The sequence below is a fragment of the Aspergillus wentii genome, assembly GCF_001890725.1.
Source record: "Aspergillus wentii DTO 134E9 unplaced genomic scaffold ASPWEscaffold_3, whole genome shotgun sequence".
In the NCBI taxonomy this organism is placed as follows: Eukaryota; Fungi; Ascomycota; class Eurotiomycetes; order Eurotiales; family Aspergillaceae; genus Aspergillus; species Aspergillus wentii.
Window position 1 is genome coordinate 4,141,481 of NW_024467834.1, and position 17,878 is coordinate 4,159,358.

The following is a 17,878-nucleotide window of genomic DNA, read 5'->3' on the forward strand; positions in this document are numbered from 1 at the left end:
TTTGTTGAATGGTTCACTGACTTTACACCAGTCATTCTGAAAATTTATATATGTCGGTCCCCTAACTGCCATTCTTCCACAACAAACACACAACAAATCAATGATAACAAATTAGTAAATAGATCCTAGATTATCTTGTAAATGACTCATTTCCTGTCATTCTGATTAAAATTAACTCATGTTCAAACTTCATCCTTCGCCACTTCGTCCGAACCTCCAAACTCGTCCGAGGCAACCTCGGACGAACCAACACATAAAGGCGCCATCCCAACCACCTTTAACAACCTCAATAAACCCAAATAATCAAACTCCAAAATGCCAAACATCTTCCTGTAAGTCAGTCCCCCCATTCCGAAAAATCAAACTAACAATCCAGTACCGGCGCAATCGGCTTCGTCGGCGGCGAAGTCCTCTACACCATCACGAACACCCATCCGGACTGGGATGTGACCTGTCTCGTGCGGAGCAAAGCAAAGGGTGAAAAGGTGTCTGCTGCCCATCCATCAGCGAGCCTGGTTTATGGTGAACAAGATAGCATCGATCTACTCGAAGATGAAGCATCCAAAGCGGATATCGTTATCCACGCAGCCGCGAGTGATGAACATGCCCCTTCTGCCAAGGCGATTGTACGGGGATTGCAGAGGAGACAGAGAGGATATTACATCAACACATCTGGTGGATTAAGTCTAGCAACCGAGTCAATCAGCACAGGGCGATACGGCGATCGATTTGACAAAGTCTACGATGACTGGGAGAATGGGCAAGAGCTTCTTTCTCACCCTGAGCATACACCACATCGACATGTTGACAGGATCGTACTCGCTGCTGCGTCTAATAGTCTGAAGACTGCGATCATCGCGCCGGCTGTTATTTACGGAAAGGGAAGATGGCCTGATAAGAAGAAGTCTTTTCCTCTGTTTACTTCTTTCTTGAAACATAGAAAGGTGTTTGCTGTTGGGAAAGGCGAGAATATCTGGCACTACATCCATGTCCAGGATCTGGGCAATATTTACCTCCGTCTAGCTGAGGCTGCTGTGAATAACATCCCGGTCGGATGGAATGAGGAGGGCTACTATCTGGCCGAGAATGGGTATTATGTTGTGCGGGAGATACTGCAGCTAGCTGCGAAGATCATGTATGACAAGGGACTACTGGATTCAGAGGATGTTGAGCATCTCTCTGCTGACGAGGCAGACAAGTTGATGCCGTATGCACGTATTGTGCTTGGAGTGTGTTCGCGTGGAGTGGCAGTTCGAGCGAGAAAATTGTTAGATTGGAAGCCCTGCATGCCGAGTTTTGAGGATGAGATGGGGGAAAGTATTGATATTGAAGCAGTTGATATTGGATGAAAAAATAGTATATATTGTCTATAGTCTAGTTATGATTTATCCACCGAAGCATGCCATCTCCCACCCTGCAAATGCAGATAAATAGTAGGAAAGAGGCTAAACACCGCCAACAACGCACACACAACACCTGCACTATCTTTAATACCAACATCCTCAAACATAGGAGTGAACCAGAAAGGCCCAATAAACCCCCACGTCGACCGGACAAAGTTGATAAACGTGCCCACGCTCCCTGCGTCTTGCGGATAGGTATCGACGGCATACGTAGTCATCACAGTCGTGACAACCTGATTACCAAATGCGGCAATGCCAGTCCCGATAATAGGCGACACGGTCCATTTTCCTTCCTTTGCTTGATCGGTGCAGATGAGAAAGACAATCATCCCGACGATAGCAAGTATCACGCCGATATAACTCAGCCACAGCCGGAACTCAGGGTCCGGTTTACGATGAATACGACGTGCGCGATGGTTCATCCACATATCAGACATGAACCCGCCCAGCTGCTCACCGAGTAGAGAACCAATAATGAGACCCAAAAATTGCAGCCCGAGTTGTTCTGCGTTCAGCCCGAATTTCGCCTGCAGGAGTTGCGGCACCTCGACTGAGTTGAGGACGCTGGCGAAGCAGAAGACCATGGAGTAGACGATTGTCGATAGCAGGACGGGGATGTTGGTAAACAGAGTGAGGGGGTGGAAGAATTCTGTAACCGTGAATGGAGCCGGATCGATGCGGCCGAATTTGAGGTATTCTTGCTTCATGGCGGACGATTTGGAGTAGATGTCGGTGCCGACGTAGCGGGTTTCTGGGCCGAAGAAGAGGTATAGGATGAACTGGACGCCGTTTGTCTGTCCGGTTAGCTTCATCTATATGAGAATGTGGATGACTTACTATAGCCAACACCCAGTAGATCCATTCATATCCTACGCGATTCGCAACCCATCCGAAGATGAACGGGCCGACTGGCACTCCCAGCGTGACCATCACCGTCCAAATGCCCATATACCGCGCTCGCTCATTCTTGAAGAATGTTTCCATCACCACTGCACTCCCAATCGCCATGGCAGGGGATATAAAGAAAGAAACCAACGCTCGACATGCCGCCATGGACGCATAGTCCGGACTCTTCGCACAGCCCACATTACACACGCAGCTCAACACCAGCGAGAGGAGGAAGATCGGCCGGCGACCGAATCGATGTGAAAGCGGCTTCCAGAGTAATGGCGCACCGCCCAGAATGGCGATCTGCAGAGACGTAAGATAGCTCACCCGTTGCAGGGAGACGCCGAGATGCTCGGAGAGCTCTTCGTAGGCGGGGATGATGGCTGCTGCTGTGAAGGTGCCCATGCATGCGTGGAACGCGACCAGAGCGAGATTAGTTATTTTCTATCCTGTCAGCATTCTATCTATCTGTATATATCAGAGATCTCACCTTCCATGATGGCCAATTGTACGGATCCGCCGGGTTCATACTCGGGATCGGATCGAGATCCAACGTGCCATGTCGCTCGAGGAGATACGAACGATGCGGCTCAGACAGGAAGACGGCATTTCCGTTGATATCGACCGTTTCAGCCTTTTCGAGAAAATCCGACTGGGCGTGGCTTTTTTCAGACGCATTCGTTGGTGTGGCCATTGTCATACGATGGAAATTAAATTACAAAATCATGCAACGTGGAAATCAGGCCATCGCCCTCATATATACAGCGTTGAGTGCCCCCCTCTCCCCCCCCCGGGGATGGTGGAGGGATGGTGGAGCAGGGATCTGGGGTCTCCAGCTTTTGTCACTGGCGAGCATTCTGGAGATGTGGAACTCAGCGGGGTAAGACGCTATTCAACCCCAGAAAAGACGGTGTCGGCGGACTGCGATGGTGCAGAGTGCGGTAGTTGTTGTCGTGGATATTGCCGGATGCACGCGCAAAGTGGACCCGTGGCGTTGCATCCAATTCTCGGTGCTTCATTATCGCGAGATGCGCACGAATAGGAGAGCTGGAAGATGCAACATCCCAGCCAAGTCGGGCGGAATGGATCCTGTTAATTTCAAACAGCAGCGATGGCAGGCAGCCGACCCGAGGCTGCTGGCCGATGGGCGCTCAACTGCCGATGCGGGTTCCGATGTTGAAGTCATCATTCACCATTTATATTTTATAACGATCGAATTCATCGGTTTCTCGGTGAAGTCAGATTAATAATAGCCTGCATTCATTGACTATATATATACTGCTGCATCTCCATCTGTAGATGCTTTGTACCCTGCAGTCAAGCCGTGGATCCAGTCTGGGCATCGCTTAGACATCATTCTGACCCCGTGTCGAGATTTCTCTCTTTGAAATAAAGAGTTAGAGTTTTTGGCTTTTTCTCTCCTCCCCGATCTCTCAGATTCTGCATCAGCCAAGCCTTGGCCTCTTTTTCCGTCTGTCGTTATGATCTGGAGGAATTAGTCTATGCTGGTCATAACACGCGTGCACAACGCTGAATAACATGGGAAATAAGCATCCAAAGACTTGGCATGAAGCATACATATTATTTGGTCATGTTCGAGACTGGTCTGGGGCTTTCGGAAAGAGCTAGACCTCTGGAAATACAACGGATGCTGGGCCAATAGGCTGACAAGACGGGCGACAATCTGAAGTATAAGGACATAGGTACGTATGTACCATACTCAACCGTATTCATAACTATGCAAGTTTACGTAGCCAATAGGACAGGAGGATATTGAAGTTCAGTCATGATACAACTGTAAGTGCGGCAGCGTCAGAACCTAAATACCACGATTATTTCTATGCATAAGGGAAGGTCGACTGGAAGTTAGTGATACTATAATATGGAAAAGCAGATTAAGACATGACTGTCCAGATGATTCGCAGAAAGACAAACTGGAGTGGCCGCGGCCTTGATGGAATGTGGCAAATGGGTATACGAGATCTTGTGATCAACGAACACCAGTTTAACTTTACTCTGAATCGAGATTTACTTTCTCAGCAGTTGGATATCTAAACCATGAAGAACCGCCTAGACCACAGATTACCGATACCATGGCTCACAAACCACCCGAACCTAATTGTATACGAAGTAATTGAATATAAAAGCAGGCAACAATTGAAGTGAAAGCACCTTATCATCAACTGCACTATACAATATATCAGACTTTATTACACCCTCCAATACCTAAACACAACATACTATCTATCGCCATGAAGTTTTGGCTCGCCCTTCTTGCCCTTGAGCTCGGGACCAGCTCGGCATGGATCCTTCGCGACGTTACCCACTACAATGTCTGGCAAGGCACTGGTGCCCTCAGCTGCAAGCCGCTTTATATTCCTCAAGGCTCCAAAATCGAGTGGACTGGATCGAATGGGGCCCAGACGGTGCAGCTCTTTGATACCCAGCGACGCTGTTCTAGCACTTCTCGGACTATTTCTGGGACGGGAACGATCAATGCGTCAAAGAATTACTATGGGTTTGTCGTGCGTGCTTGAGTGACTGGGTCTGATTGTGTTGGTGGTTGTTTATCTGGTTACTTGAGTTTATCAGTTTGGCTGTTAAAATTCGGGAGTGATGTTATTAAACATGAGTAATAATAATAATATTGTATACTGCATCTATAACACCTGCCTTAACACTGTCTTACTGATGCTTCGTAACCTGCAGTGTCCCCGTCTCGCTGCTCTTCAGGATCAACTCAACCTATCCTCATTAGCCACGTCAACTCATAGGGACAATGATGCATACCAATTCCAGATCCGCCAGGGCCTCACCCGGACTCTGCTCTTTATTAATCTCTCCCCTCTCCAATCCCTCTCCCCACGCCTTGACTTCATTCACTACGCACGACCACTGCGTAGCATATTCGGGCTTGACCTCTTCCACCTCTTCCTCCCCATTAATCCTCACCTTGACAGTCTGTCCATTGACGATGATATTCCCATTCTCGCCGACAATGGTATAACCACTCTCTGTCAAACTCGAACACGTGGAAAACTGGAATATTCCCTGAGCGCCAGACTCGCAGCTCAGAATCGCATCGACGCTGTCGGCTGGTGGCAGCACATCTTGGAATGCAGCCACGAATGCAGACACGCGGTTCACCCGCTCAGGGGCGATCAGATAGCGTGTTGCGGCCAGCCAGTGCACGCCAAAGTCGAGGATGATCCCGCCTTGGTGGGTTGGCTCTTTGCGCCAGGCGGTTGCTATCATGGTCAGCTTCCTTGTCACACACATAAAGAATGGTAAGTGAGGACATACCGAAATACTTCCAATGCTCAAAGCCAGGCTTCGCATCGACAAACACCTGTGTCCGGAACTGGCGAATCTTGCCCAGCCTAGCAATTTGCTTGCGTGCCTGCTGCACGGGCTCTGTGTATCGCCAGTTCTCGGCCACAGACCAGAAGGTACCCTTCGGCTCGATCTCAGTTTTATACCAGTTCACCAGCTCAGATGCCTCGGCGACGTCTTTGGCGATCGGTTTCTCGGAAAGGACATGCTTCCCGGCTGTCAATGCCGCGCGGACGAATTTAGCTTGATGGGGGATGGGCAAGCTGCATTCATCGGTCTGTTAACTACCTCTGTTCAGATTGGGATAGGTGAGGCATACGCGATAATCACAGCCTGGATATCCGATCGCTCGAGAAGTTGCTGCAGTCCCTGCTCCGCATCATCTGCGTATCGGTCAATGGGCAACTCTGGCGTGATGGATGCAGCTGCCTTGGACGAGCGCGAATACACGGCTTTCAGGTTGACGTTGGGATTGGCTTGGATTGCAGGCTGTGAGGTTGTTAGATGAGTATTCTGTGATGGTATGATATACTCACCAGGTATGCATCTTGGATGAAAATGCCTAGAGATGTCAGCTGCTACTACGAAAATTACGAGAATACATACCTGCTCCGATCAATGCGATACTGATAGTCATCTTGAGCAATTGGGGATAGGTGATATGATGAAGAGTGAAGTCGTGATTCTGACCGAGACAATTCTTATAAATCCACGCCAATCCCTGTTAGCGACCGCCAACAAGATGGCTTCATGCTATCTATCAGTGGAGATTACCCCTCATCATAGGTTTCTGACATCACATCATTTTGTTTTCTTGATGTTGCGTTCCGATCATCACAATCACTTTACTCAGTACATAAAATGATAAATAGAGGGCATCATTTTGGAGGTAAATATTGTGAGCTGTAGTCGGCGACCAACCATCCAACAATGTTGCATCGCAGTACCAAACAAAGAAGTCATGCAATTTATGAAATCAAAGTGTGGCATTGCATTGTTTTTCAATTTATCATTCGGGGTCTAATTCAAGACGGGATCCCGGACTCTTCTTAAACAGGGTATATGTACTCGACACTATTATTGCAAATTTGACATTTTTCGAACACATTTCTCTAACGATATGGGTCAGTATGGAATAATTGAGTACATATTGGCAATTCTAAAGCCATATACCTTCTTTTCAACAACCACCTGCTGCCTAGAAAACTATACAGATTACCATAACAATCACTAAGACTTCGAAATGTGTTTTGGTGGCTCGTTTCTACTTCAAAGTTATCTAGCTCTATTACATACAAATGCCCCATTGTTGTGTTTCTTGTAGTAATAACAAAGATTGTATTTGCAAGTCACCTCACGATCCCATATCCACCGCTTCTCAGTTGCTTATTTTGTCTCGGTGTAACATTATAAGTATTCGGCGTCGCGGTATCGTTATTTTCTCGTTATATGCGTCCCAATATTATCAGTAAGTTTTCAAGATTTCTTTTCCTGCGAATCAGTGAAAGATGCCCAGTGAGTGTAATTGGACTGATTTGCGCGCATACCGTTGACCCTGTGGATCGGGCTATTTGCGCGCATTTTCGATCTTAGATGTGAAGTCATCGACATCAAAGGAGGTACGATCGAAGGGTATCTCAGCGATGTTCTTGTGCGTTCCCTTATGACCACCACCTTTGTTCCCTGATTTGATGTAATCCTTGACCGCACTATCCTTGGCTTGTGCATTTGCTTGGATCTTAGCCACAGCCCTGTTCGGATCTTTGGAGCTCTGGTGCACATCAACACGGAGATCAACTGTTTTCACAGCATTACTGCGTGTTGTCAAGTTGTCCGGCAAAATCTTCGTGACCTTTTCGACGTTGTTTCGAACGACTTGGGCCAATTCGGAAAGGGCTGTCTTCCACGGCATTGTGATTTGGCTTTGGCCAGCTGGATTCGGTTGAAGTAAGAATAAAATGTCTGAGAAAGAAATCAATGGCTTTAGGGAAGAAATGATGGTTTAATCTGCAAGATTCCCAACCAAGTACCATGAGCATGGCATGGGGTATTTATAGGAAATGCCACCCCCTTTGGCACTTTGATAAATGAATACGAAGTAGGTACTGAGTCTTTGATTTATTAATAGACGGCGTCAATTTGAGTCCCTCAACTTTTTTGATAGCAAATGAATTGCAGCTGAAGGTGAGTGAATTCGTAAATCTCAATGCTGATCCCATCTGGTGATACTATTTCACCCATCTACGGCGCCTATATAGATTTTCCTTATCAATTACAATCCACACTTGCCATTCACTGAGACCTTTCACTGTAGTTCGCTCGGTCTAGAAAATCGAATGACCCACCTGATGATTTCTTAGTAGTCGATGGAGTACATCCAAACGCTGGACAAGTTCCTCTGGCGCAATATTTGATCTTATTGGCCAGAAATGCGTTGTCCCAGCGCCGCTGCCGCTGCCAAGAAAAGAAAGTAGTGGGGCCACGCGAGCCGCGCTCTCGGAGAAACATTGTTCCGTCCATGTTAGTTATCCGCCTCGAAGTTGGCTTTCGAATAACCCATGTCATCAACAAAACCATGTCCTCCGTGGGCTTGCAATCAAGGATTCTCTCGAGGCATATCACTCGTAAAAGCGTGTTGAATGGGCTCGTCCCTTCTCATCAACGTCAGAGCATGAGGGTGTTTTCTTTCTTCAGCTGGGGTGCAGGACAGCCAAAGTCTCATCAGCCAGAGCTCTACCAAGAAAGACAAAACGGAATTGGTATGCGTCCTGGTGTGATTTCGAAACTGATTGACGTATCTAACTCGATCTGTCAGATGAGAGAGTCACAGAAGAAGATTTGTATCGATACAGAAAACACCGATGGCTGTGAGAACACAAGCACTCATGGGAATTCTAACTCTATCTCTAACTTGATTGGTCAGATTCAATGAACAGCATGAACTCCTCAAGCGATACGTCAAGTTCAATCTTCAGCAGCTTATCAAAGTTGCTGTTGGAGTCAGCGATGGAGCCCGCTCTTGTATGGGGTTTTTCTCTTTATTATCTATAGTGTCGATAACAATGCTTATATCATGAGAAGGTACCAAGATTGTGAAATGTTCCGAGGGGCTACACAATAAAGCTTTCATATTGACCATGGATAACGGGATGGAGGTATTTGCGAAACTTCCAAATCCTAATGCCGGTCCTGCCCGTTATACCACTGCATCGGAAGTCGCCACACGTGATCTGGTAAGACAATTTTCCCGATCTGTTGATGGTTTGCTAAGAGCGATAGCTGCGCGATGTGTACAAAATCCCCGTTCCTCGGGTATTGGCGTGGTCTTCTGACCCTCGGAACCCCGTCGAGGCAGAATATATCATCGAAGAAAAAGCACCCGGAGTTCGACTTGGTTCTGTCTGGCATCAATGGCCGAGAGAAACAAAATTGAAGTTGATAATGCAGATTGCCGACATTGAGAATACTTTGACCAATATATCGTTTCCCAGACATGGTTCTATATATTTCAAGGACGATCTGCGGGAATTGGTTGGACACGCGGAGCATATCGACATGGATAATTCCTCAGAGGACCTCCAACATTTTTCGATCGGGCCTCTTACTTCAGCTGAGTTATGGAATGGTGGTAGGGGAGATATGAAGCTTGATCGGGGACCTTGTAAGTTGTCTTTACCATCGCGGCGACATTGCTAACCATCGCAGGGCAAAATGCTGTTGAATACACGCAAGCACTGGGGCGCAATGAGATAAGTTGGATCGAAAAACATGCAAAACCTCGGATGAACTATCATCGCTCGAGTCAATCTCCCGAAAACCCCGGTGATGGTCTTGCCCTTCTCAAGCAATACATGGATGTTGCACCCTATCTTGTTCCAACAGACAAAGCCGCCTCATCCAACATTCTGTGGCACCCGGATCTGCATCTCGATAATGTATTTGTTAATCCGGATACACACACCATCACCCGCATCGTAGACTGGCAATCAGCTTGCGTGGCGCCTCTATTTTACCAATCCAGCGTCCCCAGAATGTTTCGACATACTGGACCCGTGGCAGAGGGATGGGTTGTTCCACAACGGCCGGAAGACTTCGAATCTCTGAGCGATGAAGAGCAAAACAAGATTGACGCCGATCTGGAAAGTCAAATCATTCACAAATACTACGAAGCCCAAGTCTACAAAAGGGCGCCTCTCCATTGGGCTGTGCTACAGCAGAAATCTATTCCCGCCATTCGAAAGCCCGTATGGCTCGTGAACGGGATTTGGGAAAGCCGGGATTTATTCTTTCTTCGTGATGCACTCATCGAGCTTGTCGCTGACTGGGATGACATTTTCAATGGCCAGCCTTGTCCTATTACATTTACGGAAGAAGAACTTGACATGCACGTGAAGGAAGATGAGAATATGAATGGTGTTGGACAGATGCTTGCGCTGTTTCGAGATCAGGGCGTACTTCCCGTTGATGGGATGGTCGAAGCTGAGGATTATGAGGTGGCCAAAGAGAACTGCAGCAAGTTCAAGGATGTTTTTATCAACTTGTCCAAGGATGAAGAAGAGAGGAATTTATTCGAGAGGTTATGGCCGTATAAAGAGGACGAATGAGGGAAGCAAATTGCCATTGTAATTGGAAACCATGAAGCCAAATAAACGGTTACTTGATCTGTATACAAACAAGGGATGGGTGCAAATCTCCTGCATGGGGTAACCAACGGATATTATGCAAGGGACTCCACGTCTCATGTAATTGACTGTTGATATTTGTTTGAACTCAACTGGTAGAAAAATAATTAAATAATGTGTTTCATGGTAGAGAAAAGTAGAATGAACCAACAAGGCAATCAAGGGAGGATAAATGCCAAACAAACACGTACATATTTCCATCCCTCTCCAGCCTGGAATTTAAACACTCCACGCCCCTTCTTCTTCTCACCACCTATCTGTCTCTACTTATTCAAGCACCATGCAGACCCTCAAATTTACCCTCTTGAGCGCCATGCTCTTTTCGTCGTCGATTCTGGCGGCTCGTTCAAACACGACGACGGTATGATTCTCGCCTAGAAAAGGAATTGGACGGCTGATGGAATAGATTGGACTCGATCTCGAGGAGAAAAAACGCGGCCTCAACAGTCCACCTGGCCGATGTCCGGCTCTTGAAGTACCCTTGGATGATTGTGCTTCGGTGGAGCAAGAGTGAGTGTTGTACAGAACATGGAGATGGAATCAGCTAATGAAAACAGAAAAGTGCATACCGTCGCAATAAACAAAAAGTGTCTTTTCTTCACGTATGTCTACTCTAATCAACAATCAGGATGATGCTAATAACCCATAGAGGCCCTCTCTGCACCGGCCGAACAGCGACGCTTGCTCCAGGCGAGCACAACTCCAAAGACCCCGTTCCCATCGAAAGCGTGTATTGTCCGAAATAGAGAGGAGGGAGTCAGTCAGTATCTGCAGATATAATACATTTAATGAATCTTCTTTCTCAATTCCAAGATTCTCTTGCTTCCTTCTTCAAACGATTCCTTCGATATCTTTTCATGCTTCAATCCATCGACCAACGCGTCAACAACCTTCTGTCCCTGTGACACGTCTCGTGCCGAGGCGAGGATGATATCCATTCCTGCCTGCGTCGCGAGAACAGCTCGAGCAGCATCATCTCCGAATTCTTTCAACGCACCAGCCTCGATGGCATCGCTAATCGTAACTCCCTTGAATCCAATACGCTCTCGTAGTTCTTTCAGCCACGCACTGCTCAGTCCAGCTGGTTTGCTGTCCATAGCAGGATACACAGCCCACGAAGGCATAACCATATCAACACCCGCCTTGACCGCGCTGTAATACGGCGCTTCATCAACCTTGCGTAGTGTATCCAACGTAGCATTAATTGTAACCGGTCGCTCATCTGTATTTTCGTTTGTCTTTGCCAGTCCCAACCCGGGGAAGTGTTTGGCTGTTGCGAGGACACCGGCTGATTGTTGCGCTTTGATGAATGAGGATGCACATTTTCCGACTAGACTGGATGTGTTTCCGTATGACCGTTCGTAGTGGTCTAGAAAGTCGCCATTCTCACGGTAAACACCGAGGATGGGACTGAGGTTTGCGTTGTGGTGGTATTCATCCAATGCAGCCGCTGCAGATTTCCCTGTGTCTGCTGCTGCTTCTTCGGGGCTTTTCGCTTTGCCCACATCTTTAGCAGACAACTCCGGTCCACCTGGTAGACGACGAATATCACCTCCTTCCTGATCCGTCATGATAAGAAGTGGAGAACCGGTATGTGCTGGACTTTCCGTGTATGCATCCTGGAACTTCTGAATAGTAGCAGGAAGCTCATCGTTGACGTTCTCACCAAAGATGATGAGCCCGCCTACTTTTCCAGCTTTGATGAGGTCGAACAGATGAGATGGGGGCGTGAGACCGGGATAGGAGTAGATGACATGGTATCCGGCTTCGATGGTGAGGTTTGTGGCTGCTGCTGCCAGGGGAAAGAGCTGGGCGAGGAATGACCACTTCATTGTGATGATGATGTTGATAATGATGGTCAGATTGAACTGGACGAATGAGTTCTTTATAGTTGAGTGCTGTTTGACAATACGAGGTAGATCGATACGAGATTCCTAATTGGGATGATGGATCGACATTCTCGTATATTCTCGCTTTATTACTATAATCATAGTCTTATTCGTATTTTCAATCAATATTTGTAGCCGATTTTGGCCCTAGGAAGCTTTGTCTTACATCTGCAGGCTTCCCCCAGATAATACTTGTACTGGATCGACGCATCCTTTGCATACAATAGAGTTCATTCCTTTGTAAGTATGGACTATGTCTCTTTTAAACATCTTAGTACGATGAATTAGAAGGCAGTAGGCTTAATCATCTGCGAGTAGACAGAATTCACACATAATGTATTCAAAAGTAGCGATGCTACATCACAATAAACAATAATACAAACAAGAAGAACTACTCGACCACTCATCTATCACTCATCTATGCATCTAACAGCCAGACTTCTCTGTAGTCTTCTTAGCACAGAAAGCACCCTCCTTCTTCCTCCGTGTAGTCAACAGCCCATTCAAAGTATTAGTCGTAGGCAGAGCCTCGCAAATCCCGTCAAAGTTCTTCTTCTTCATCGCCCCATGCCACCAGTTCTCAACTCCGCCGCAGCCAGAGTTATACGCAAAGCTGACCAGCGCACCGTACTGGTTCGCGTTGAGCTCCTTGGCGTTGTCGAGCTTGCACACGCAGCTTTCATATCCGGCCAAGTCCTTCTTGAGGAGCTTCTGGCCTTCAGCCTTGGAGAGGGGAGTCTTGATGCTGCCGCAGTCTTGTTTGGCGACGCAGTCGTGGCCGTAGCCTGTTTTGTTAGATGGGTATTTTATGAAGGAGAAAGAAGACTTACCGACGGTCTTGTGGCCGTTGATAGTGTAAAAGTCGGAGCGGAAGCCTTCGAGGCTGCCGATGAGTTCGACGGCGTCTTGGTTGATGCCGGTGCTGCGAGTCTCCAGGTTGGAGGGGAGGGCAGCAGCCATGGCGACGAGGGAGGCAATAGCGATGAGCTTCATTTTGATGTAGATGGAGAGGTTCGAGTAGACAGTATATTGTAGAAATTGTAGTGATGCTGATGATAATGAGGGATTAGGACGAGAATGTGCGACTCTTATATAGCCAACTCCCCTATACAACTCCATTGAAGGTTCAAGCCTCACCCATCTCAAGAATACGACCTTACTCAAAGTAAATGAAGCTGTAAATGCAACCATCGTGGCCCTGATGATCCCTCGTATCTACCGCCGATCATCGCCAAATCTCCTAGGGCTGGGGCGGAGCATTATGATCACGGACGAAATGATAACATCTGATTGGTCGATATCCGGTTAATTTTAGAATAGCAGTCCACTTCGCAGATTGGGTGTGTTTAAATCGCAAAATGAGTCTCTTTCTGGTATGGTGGTGGTCGATCGCGATGTTTGAGTTGGGGCGTATTTTGGGATACGAAGTTGCATTTCCGAATAGGGTGTTTTTGAGGGGATATGTGATGATGATCGGCAAATGTGGCGATGCTGTATACGAGTCATTAATTGAGATGGGGATGGAGAAAACTCGGGCTGAGAGAGTATTTCGTATTCAGTAACTGTGTGACTCTAATTATGACTCTGATGGCAAATGACCAGAAAACAACTCTTTTCTGCCTGGATCATCGGGCAAGGAAATCCCGTAGAATCGCTGGAAAACATCCTGAATGACTTCATAGCAAGCCCCAAAGCGCAGCAACTTCATATGCTTAAAGTCAAACATAGTCGATGAAGGCCTCGGATGATGGTACTTCTGTCGACCGTAGTCAATCACAATATTTGCTGCTGCAAGAATCTCCGGCTCGATATCTTCCACGAGCGTCTTTGTTCCCTGCCCAGTTAGATTGGCAGATGAGCCCATTAGAGGAACTCCTGCTTCCGTAGCGAGCCGGGATAGTTCGTCTTGGAGCTGCCCTCCATTCACCAGCATAGACAGTGTTCCATCAACAGAGCTCTTCTCTAGCATGTCCTTCCCTAATTTCTGTATGATCGGATGATCCTCATGAAACGGCGCCACGACACCAAGTGGAAGGTCGAGGTCAACAGTAAGTAGTCGTACCATCTCTTTTCGCGGAGAAAGTCGGTGGATCTCCTTAAGGGCATAGCTCCCGATCATAGCATGTCGCTTGTGCGGCTCCCGCTTCTTGGCTGTGAAGATCCGATCGAGGGCTGCTGGGTCGGTGGCTACGATGCCATAGCCCACGTTTGCGGGGATGATGGCGATGCCACCGGATTGGAGGATGTTAAACACACGTTGGGCATCATTTTTGATGTTGATTTCTGGCATTTTGGTTATGAAGTTAGAGTACGGATGGGTCTTGTGAGTTATATTGATTGTTGTTACACTGGATGTAATTCTGGGGATTTCCTAGATTTATGAACAGATAGATAGATAATGACCCGTTACACAACCCTGACAGCAACGATATTTGAGATAAATTTCCAAACTCTTCTAGTTGGACAGCAGTAACACCATCCCGTGTACAGTCCCACACGGCATGCCACACCCCTTTTGCCCATACTTGATATTCCCGTCCTGTATTCAGTTCAGCTGGCAGATGGATCACAGTGCTGATATATTCATCCGCTGGTATCTCTATCAACCCTTCGACCGATGGGGGAGTTTTCGTGATACTTTGATGGTGCCCACCGTGAGTAGCTTGTTGTCTTGATTGTCTCGTATTTGCAAAATGCCGAGGACATGTGCAAGAGGGTCAAATGGAGTATCCTAGTTGAGAAAGGTAACTGGTGTACTAGATGGATTATGGATGGAGATGTTGATTACCATGGCCGACTTCTCTAGGGTTGGGCTTGACAATATGACCTGCAATGGTGCCATTCGATAGAGGTGGAAGACTAAATTGAATAAAAGCAAGAGGAATAGAAGTCAGAAGGTAAAGGCAACCATTGATATGTCCAGCTGATATAGATCAGAGTACCTATTGGGTTGCATTGCGACTCAGTAGTACATGGTTACATCAGGAAAACTGCTATATGCTCCTCATACTGCCTTTCTGTAGTACCTACAGGGTCCCTGCATTAGGTCAGGAGTATATAGCTGCATATAAGTCTAGAGCAATATGGAATCAGTACATCCATGCGGGATCTTACCAACATCCTGAAACATGCTACAGACCTGTACTATTCAAGCCCCTATGTCAACACGTAGCAGTTACTGTCTAGCCTCATTTTATAATTAAAGATGAGGATAGTATTTTAACTATGGCATGTGAATGTGGAATTTACACGAAAGTCGATCTATGAAAGGTAGAGGCAAAATCGCGGATGCCTGTCATTTGTGGAAGCTGCATTTACATTTACTGCTTAGTGCTTTTAATAACCCGGAATTTCATAAGACCCAGAAGGTAGACCCAAGATCAAAATTCGAAATTAATATACAATAGCAGAATGTTTTGTAACACCCATAGTTAAAGTCAATTTAGACGGGCGCATCGTAGGTACCTGTCACGAATTTCCCAAGCAGTTTTGCTAACTATAGACGGTATCCGAATTATAGCAGCTTACTGATATTCATGTCATAGACCTGGACAAACTCTTTGATATTTTCAAAAGTTGGGACGGTGTGTTGGGTGTAGAACCCCCGTAGCAATGGCCAAAGAGCAACATTGAATGAGTCCCGCTCAATTATCTCTGTAAGCTCTTCTACCTTGGCAACATTATCACCCAGTTGCGCTAGCCTCGAGTCAGAACTACCAGCGTCAGTGTTTCTGGCCAGATTCTCTTCCTGTGTCGCGAGCATATCCTGCAACTCCAGTACAGCAGCTTCCAACGTCTCAATTTCTTTCTTATGCTTCAGTTCACTAGTCGTATAGAATGTCGCCGTCCCATCAATATCCCTGAAGAGATTTGCAGTGATTTTCCCACGCCAGCTGGTTCCCCGTAGGTCTTCATCAAGCCACTTGCTTCCGCCAGAACAACTCTTCTGTACTGAGGAGATGATGTAGTCTGAATCGTATTCCAGCGGGCGACTGCCGACATTGAGGTTGCCTTGGAATAAAAGATCCCCAACAAAGCTGTAACGCTCCACACAGCTCTTAGTTCCTAAGAGGATCTCGTCACCAGTCTTGAGTTCGGCAATTTTTTCCTTTTTCATGTGAACCCTGTTCCTCAGCCTGCTGATCTCTCTTTGTGCTGACATGGCATTAGCTTTCAGGGTCTCTGCAGTATTTTGTCCTAACTTCCACTCCTTCTCCAACCTGCGAGCAAGATTTTTCAGGGCATTGATAATGTGGATGTCCACGGATCGCATTGCGTCTGTCTTTATGAGGTTGATGTTCTTAACAGGTAATGGTATCTGAGAAGAAATATGTAGGAGCAGTCGATACGTCTCGTTCAATGACTGCATTACGGCAAAAGGAGCAGTAGGATCTGGAGAATTATCCATGAAAAAGTGCTGGAGTTCAAGCTGAGTTGAAGCCTCAAAGCCCTTGCGCCTTATTTCCTCCAGCAGTTTGTTTTCATTCAAGAATTCTTCAACCCTGTCCACAGTGAAGAAAGAGTGGACGACGATGAGACCATTACAAAGGTTTGGCATGGATCTCTGGATATATCTGAAGAACTTTTTGAACGAGGAGCCGAAGGGCTGGTCAACGCTTCGCACGTATATCAGGGCGTTTATGTATTTGAGGTCACAGGCACGGCCCAAGATTCTGTTCATGATCGAGAAGTCTTCGCCAGCAGTATCGTCCAGGCCGGGTGTGTCGATGAAGCGGAACATAAATTTCGGCGCATTCGGTTCTCTCACCTCCACAGCCTTAGCTTCAAAATCATCAAGCTCGGCAAGGTCGGAATATTCTCTGGGCGGAATGGGCTGGTTATTGAAGTCGACTAGCTGATAACGCCGCAAGGTGACGGGCATGTCGTAGTTGCCGACCTCCATTGTATAGGCCTTATTTCCGGAGCCAATGCCAATGGAGAAGTTTGGAAGATCGGCGTATCGAGCAAGGTGACGGATCAACGTACTCTTGCCCTGCTGGCACTCGCCTGTGATCAAGACATTGATGGTGCACGCTTCGCCGTAGCTAGGAGGAACAATATTCTCCGAAACAGGTCCAGCAGATAAATCTGTATCTTCAGGCGGAGCCATTTTAACTGCTCGAATGGAGAAATGAGACACCCAGAATTCTGTGAGAGGGAAAGAAAATACTTGCCATATTCTGCTGTGAGAGTAGCCATGTATTATGTGACTTATAGATGAACGCAACGCTGATTCAAGATGAACAAAAGAGAGACAATCCCGTGGCCGGGCTTTAAGAGACTAGAACGGCCTGTCTACCTAGCGTATGACTTCACAGTGAAGTCTAGATCCTTTAATCTGCCAGAAATTTGATCAAAATTAGGAATATCGCATTGGCAGCGATTGTGAAGACATGGAACTGTCTGCTAAGACCGAGCGTCCGCGGTTCAGATTCAGTGATAACTTTTGGATTAGCAGAAGGAAGTGAGTCTGTATATGCCGTCCTTCCTCTCCTTATGCTGGCTTGATGTTTAGTGTACCGAATTCGAGATGATTGTTATGGATTCGGGCTATTACATCTTCAATCAAGACAGCCACCGGGAGATTTAAATTATACACCATACAGAAACGCAACCAATCTTAATGTATGACGCCCCAAGAGCCATTGGCGGTTCACTAACACGTCAACTGAAAAACAGTCAC

General features: G+C 46.9%; 11 protein-coding genes across 11 annotated transcripts; 4 read left to right on the forward strand and 7 right to left on the reverse strand.

Moving 5' to 3' along the window:
- Positions 1-304: 304 nt before the first annotated feature.
- ASPWEDRAFT_68048 (uncharacterized protein) lies at positions 305-1,349 on the forward strand (the record flags this gene model as incomplete). The annotated part of the gene is made up of 2 exons (XM_040838945.1): positions 305-332; positions 377-1,349. Exons 1-2 carry the CDS (start codon positions 316-318, stop codon positions 1,347-1,349), a joined length of 990 nt encoding a protein of 329 aa, XP_040691603.1. The 5' UTR covers positions 305-315.
- A 29-nt stretch (positions 1,350-1,378) lies between these two features.
- Positions 1,379-2,985, reverse strand: ASPWEDRAFT_108862 (putative MFS multidrug transporter; the record flags this gene model as incomplete). Its single annotated transcript, XM_040828025.1, has 3 exons — positions 1,379-2,197; positions 2,241-2,735; positions 2,782-2,985. 3 exons carry the CDS (start codon positions 2,983-2,985, stop codon positions 1,379-1,381), a joined length of 1,518 nt encoding a protein of 505 aa, XP_040691604.1.
- A 1,558-nt stretch (positions 2,986-4,543) lies between these two features.
- ASPWEDRAFT_171379 (uncharacterized protein) lies at positions 4,544-4,908 on the forward strand (the record flags this gene model as incomplete). The annotated part of the gene is made up of 2 exons (XM_040830777.1): positions 4,544-4,809; positions 4,884-4,908. 2 exons carry the CDS (start codon positions 4,544-4,546, stop codon positions 4,906-4,908), a joined length of 291 nt encoding a protein of 96 aa, XP_040691605.1.
- Positions 4,909-4,976: 68 nt separating this feature from the next.
- Positions 4,977-6,261, reverse strand: ASPWEDRAFT_171380 (Gfo/Idh/MocA family protein; the record flags this gene model as incomplete). The annotated part of the gene is made up of 6 exons (XM_040830778.1): positions 4,977-5,036; positions 5,082-5,539; positions 5,595-5,887; positions 5,944-6,113; positions 6,161-6,186; positions 6,231-6,261. 6 exons carry the CDS (start codon positions 6,259-6,261, stop codon positions 4,977-4,979), a joined length of 1,038 nt encoding a protein of 345 aa, XP_040691606.1.
- A 620-nt stretch (positions 6,262-6,881) lies between these two features.
- On the reverse strand, positions 6,882-7,603 carry ASPWEDRAFT_39643 (uncharacterized protein). The gene is made up of 2 exons (XM_040835144.1): positions 7,172-7,603; positions 6,882-7,109 (listed from the first exon to the last, which is right to left on the reverse strand). The coding sequence occupies exon 1, from the start codon at positions 7,534-7,536 to the stop codon at positions 7,192-7,194; it is 345 nt and encodes a 114-aa protein (XP_040691607.1). The 5' UTR covers positions 7,537-7,603; the 3' UTR covers positions 6,882-7,109; positions 7,172-7,191.
- Positions 7,604-8,194: 591 nt separating this feature from the next.
- ASPWEDRAFT_39644 (uncharacterized protein) lies at positions 8,195-10,399 on the forward strand. The gene is made up of 6 exons (XM_040835145.1): positions 8,195-8,383; positions 8,440-8,491; positions 8,548-8,645; positions 8,706-8,857; positions 8,904-9,285; positions 9,330-10,399. The coding sequence occupies exons 1-6, from the start codon at positions 8,200-8,202 to the stop codon at positions 10,226-10,228; spliced, it is 1,767 nt and encodes a 588-aa protein (XP_040691608.1). The 5' UTR covers positions 8,195-8,199; the 3' UTR covers positions 10,229-10,399.
- A 60-nt stretch (positions 10,400-10,459) lies between these two features.
- Positions 10,460-11,378, forward strand: ASPWEDRAFT_182725 (uncharacterized protein). The gene is made up of 4 exons (XM_040831939.1): positions 10,460-10,667; positions 10,713-10,816; positions 10,864-10,908; positions 10,956-11,378. The coding sequence occupies exons 1-4, from the start codon at positions 10,587-10,589 to the stop codon at positions 11,050-11,052; spliced, it is 327 nt and encodes a 108-aa protein (XP_040691609.1). The 5' UTR covers positions 10,460-10,586; the 3' UTR covers positions 11,053-11,378.
- On the reverse strand, positions 11,092-12,406 carry ASPWEDRAFT_171384 (putative glycosyl hydrolase; the record flags this gene model as incomplete). The annotated part of the gene is made up of 2 exons (XM_040830779.1): positions 11,092-12,174; positions 12,362-12,406. The coding sequence occupies 2 exons, from the start codon at positions 12,404-12,406 to the stop codon at positions 11,092-11,094; spliced, it is 1,128 nt and encodes a 375-aa protein (XP_040691610.1).
- A 44-nt stretch (positions 12,407-12,450) lies between these two features.
- ASPWEDRAFT_39645 (lysozyme) lies at positions 12,451-13,339 on the reverse strand. The gene is made up of 2 exons (XM_040835146.1): positions 13,026-13,339; positions 12,451-12,980 (listed from the first exon to the last, which is right to left on the reverse strand). Exons 1-2 carry the CDS (start codon positions 13,186-13,188, stop codon positions 12,622-12,624), a joined length of 522 nt encoding a protein of 173 aa, XP_040691611.1. The 5' UTR covers positions 13,189-13,339; the 3' UTR covers positions 12,451-12,621.
- A 432-nt stretch (positions 13,340-13,771) lies between these two features.
- Positions 13,772-14,485, reverse strand: ASPWEDRAFT_50922 (uncharacterized protein; the record flags this gene model as incomplete). The annotated part of the gene is made up of 1 exon (XM_040837517.1): positions 13,772-14,485. One exon carries the CDS (start codon positions 14,483-14,485, stop codon positions 13,772-13,774), a length of 714 nt encoding a protein of 237 aa, XP_040691612.1.
- A 1,071-nt stretch (positions 14,486-15,556) lies between these two features.
- On the reverse strand, positions 15,557-17,344 carry ASPWEDRAFT_39646 (uncharacterized protein). The gene has a single exon (XM_040835147.1). The coding sequence runs from the start codon at positions 17,303-17,305 to the stop codon at positions 15,710-15,712; it is 1,596 nt and encodes a 531-aa protein (XP_040691613.1). The 5' UTR covers positions 17,306-17,344; the 3' UTR covers positions 15,557-15,709.
- Between the last annotated feature and the right edge of the window lie 534 nt (positions 17,345-17,878).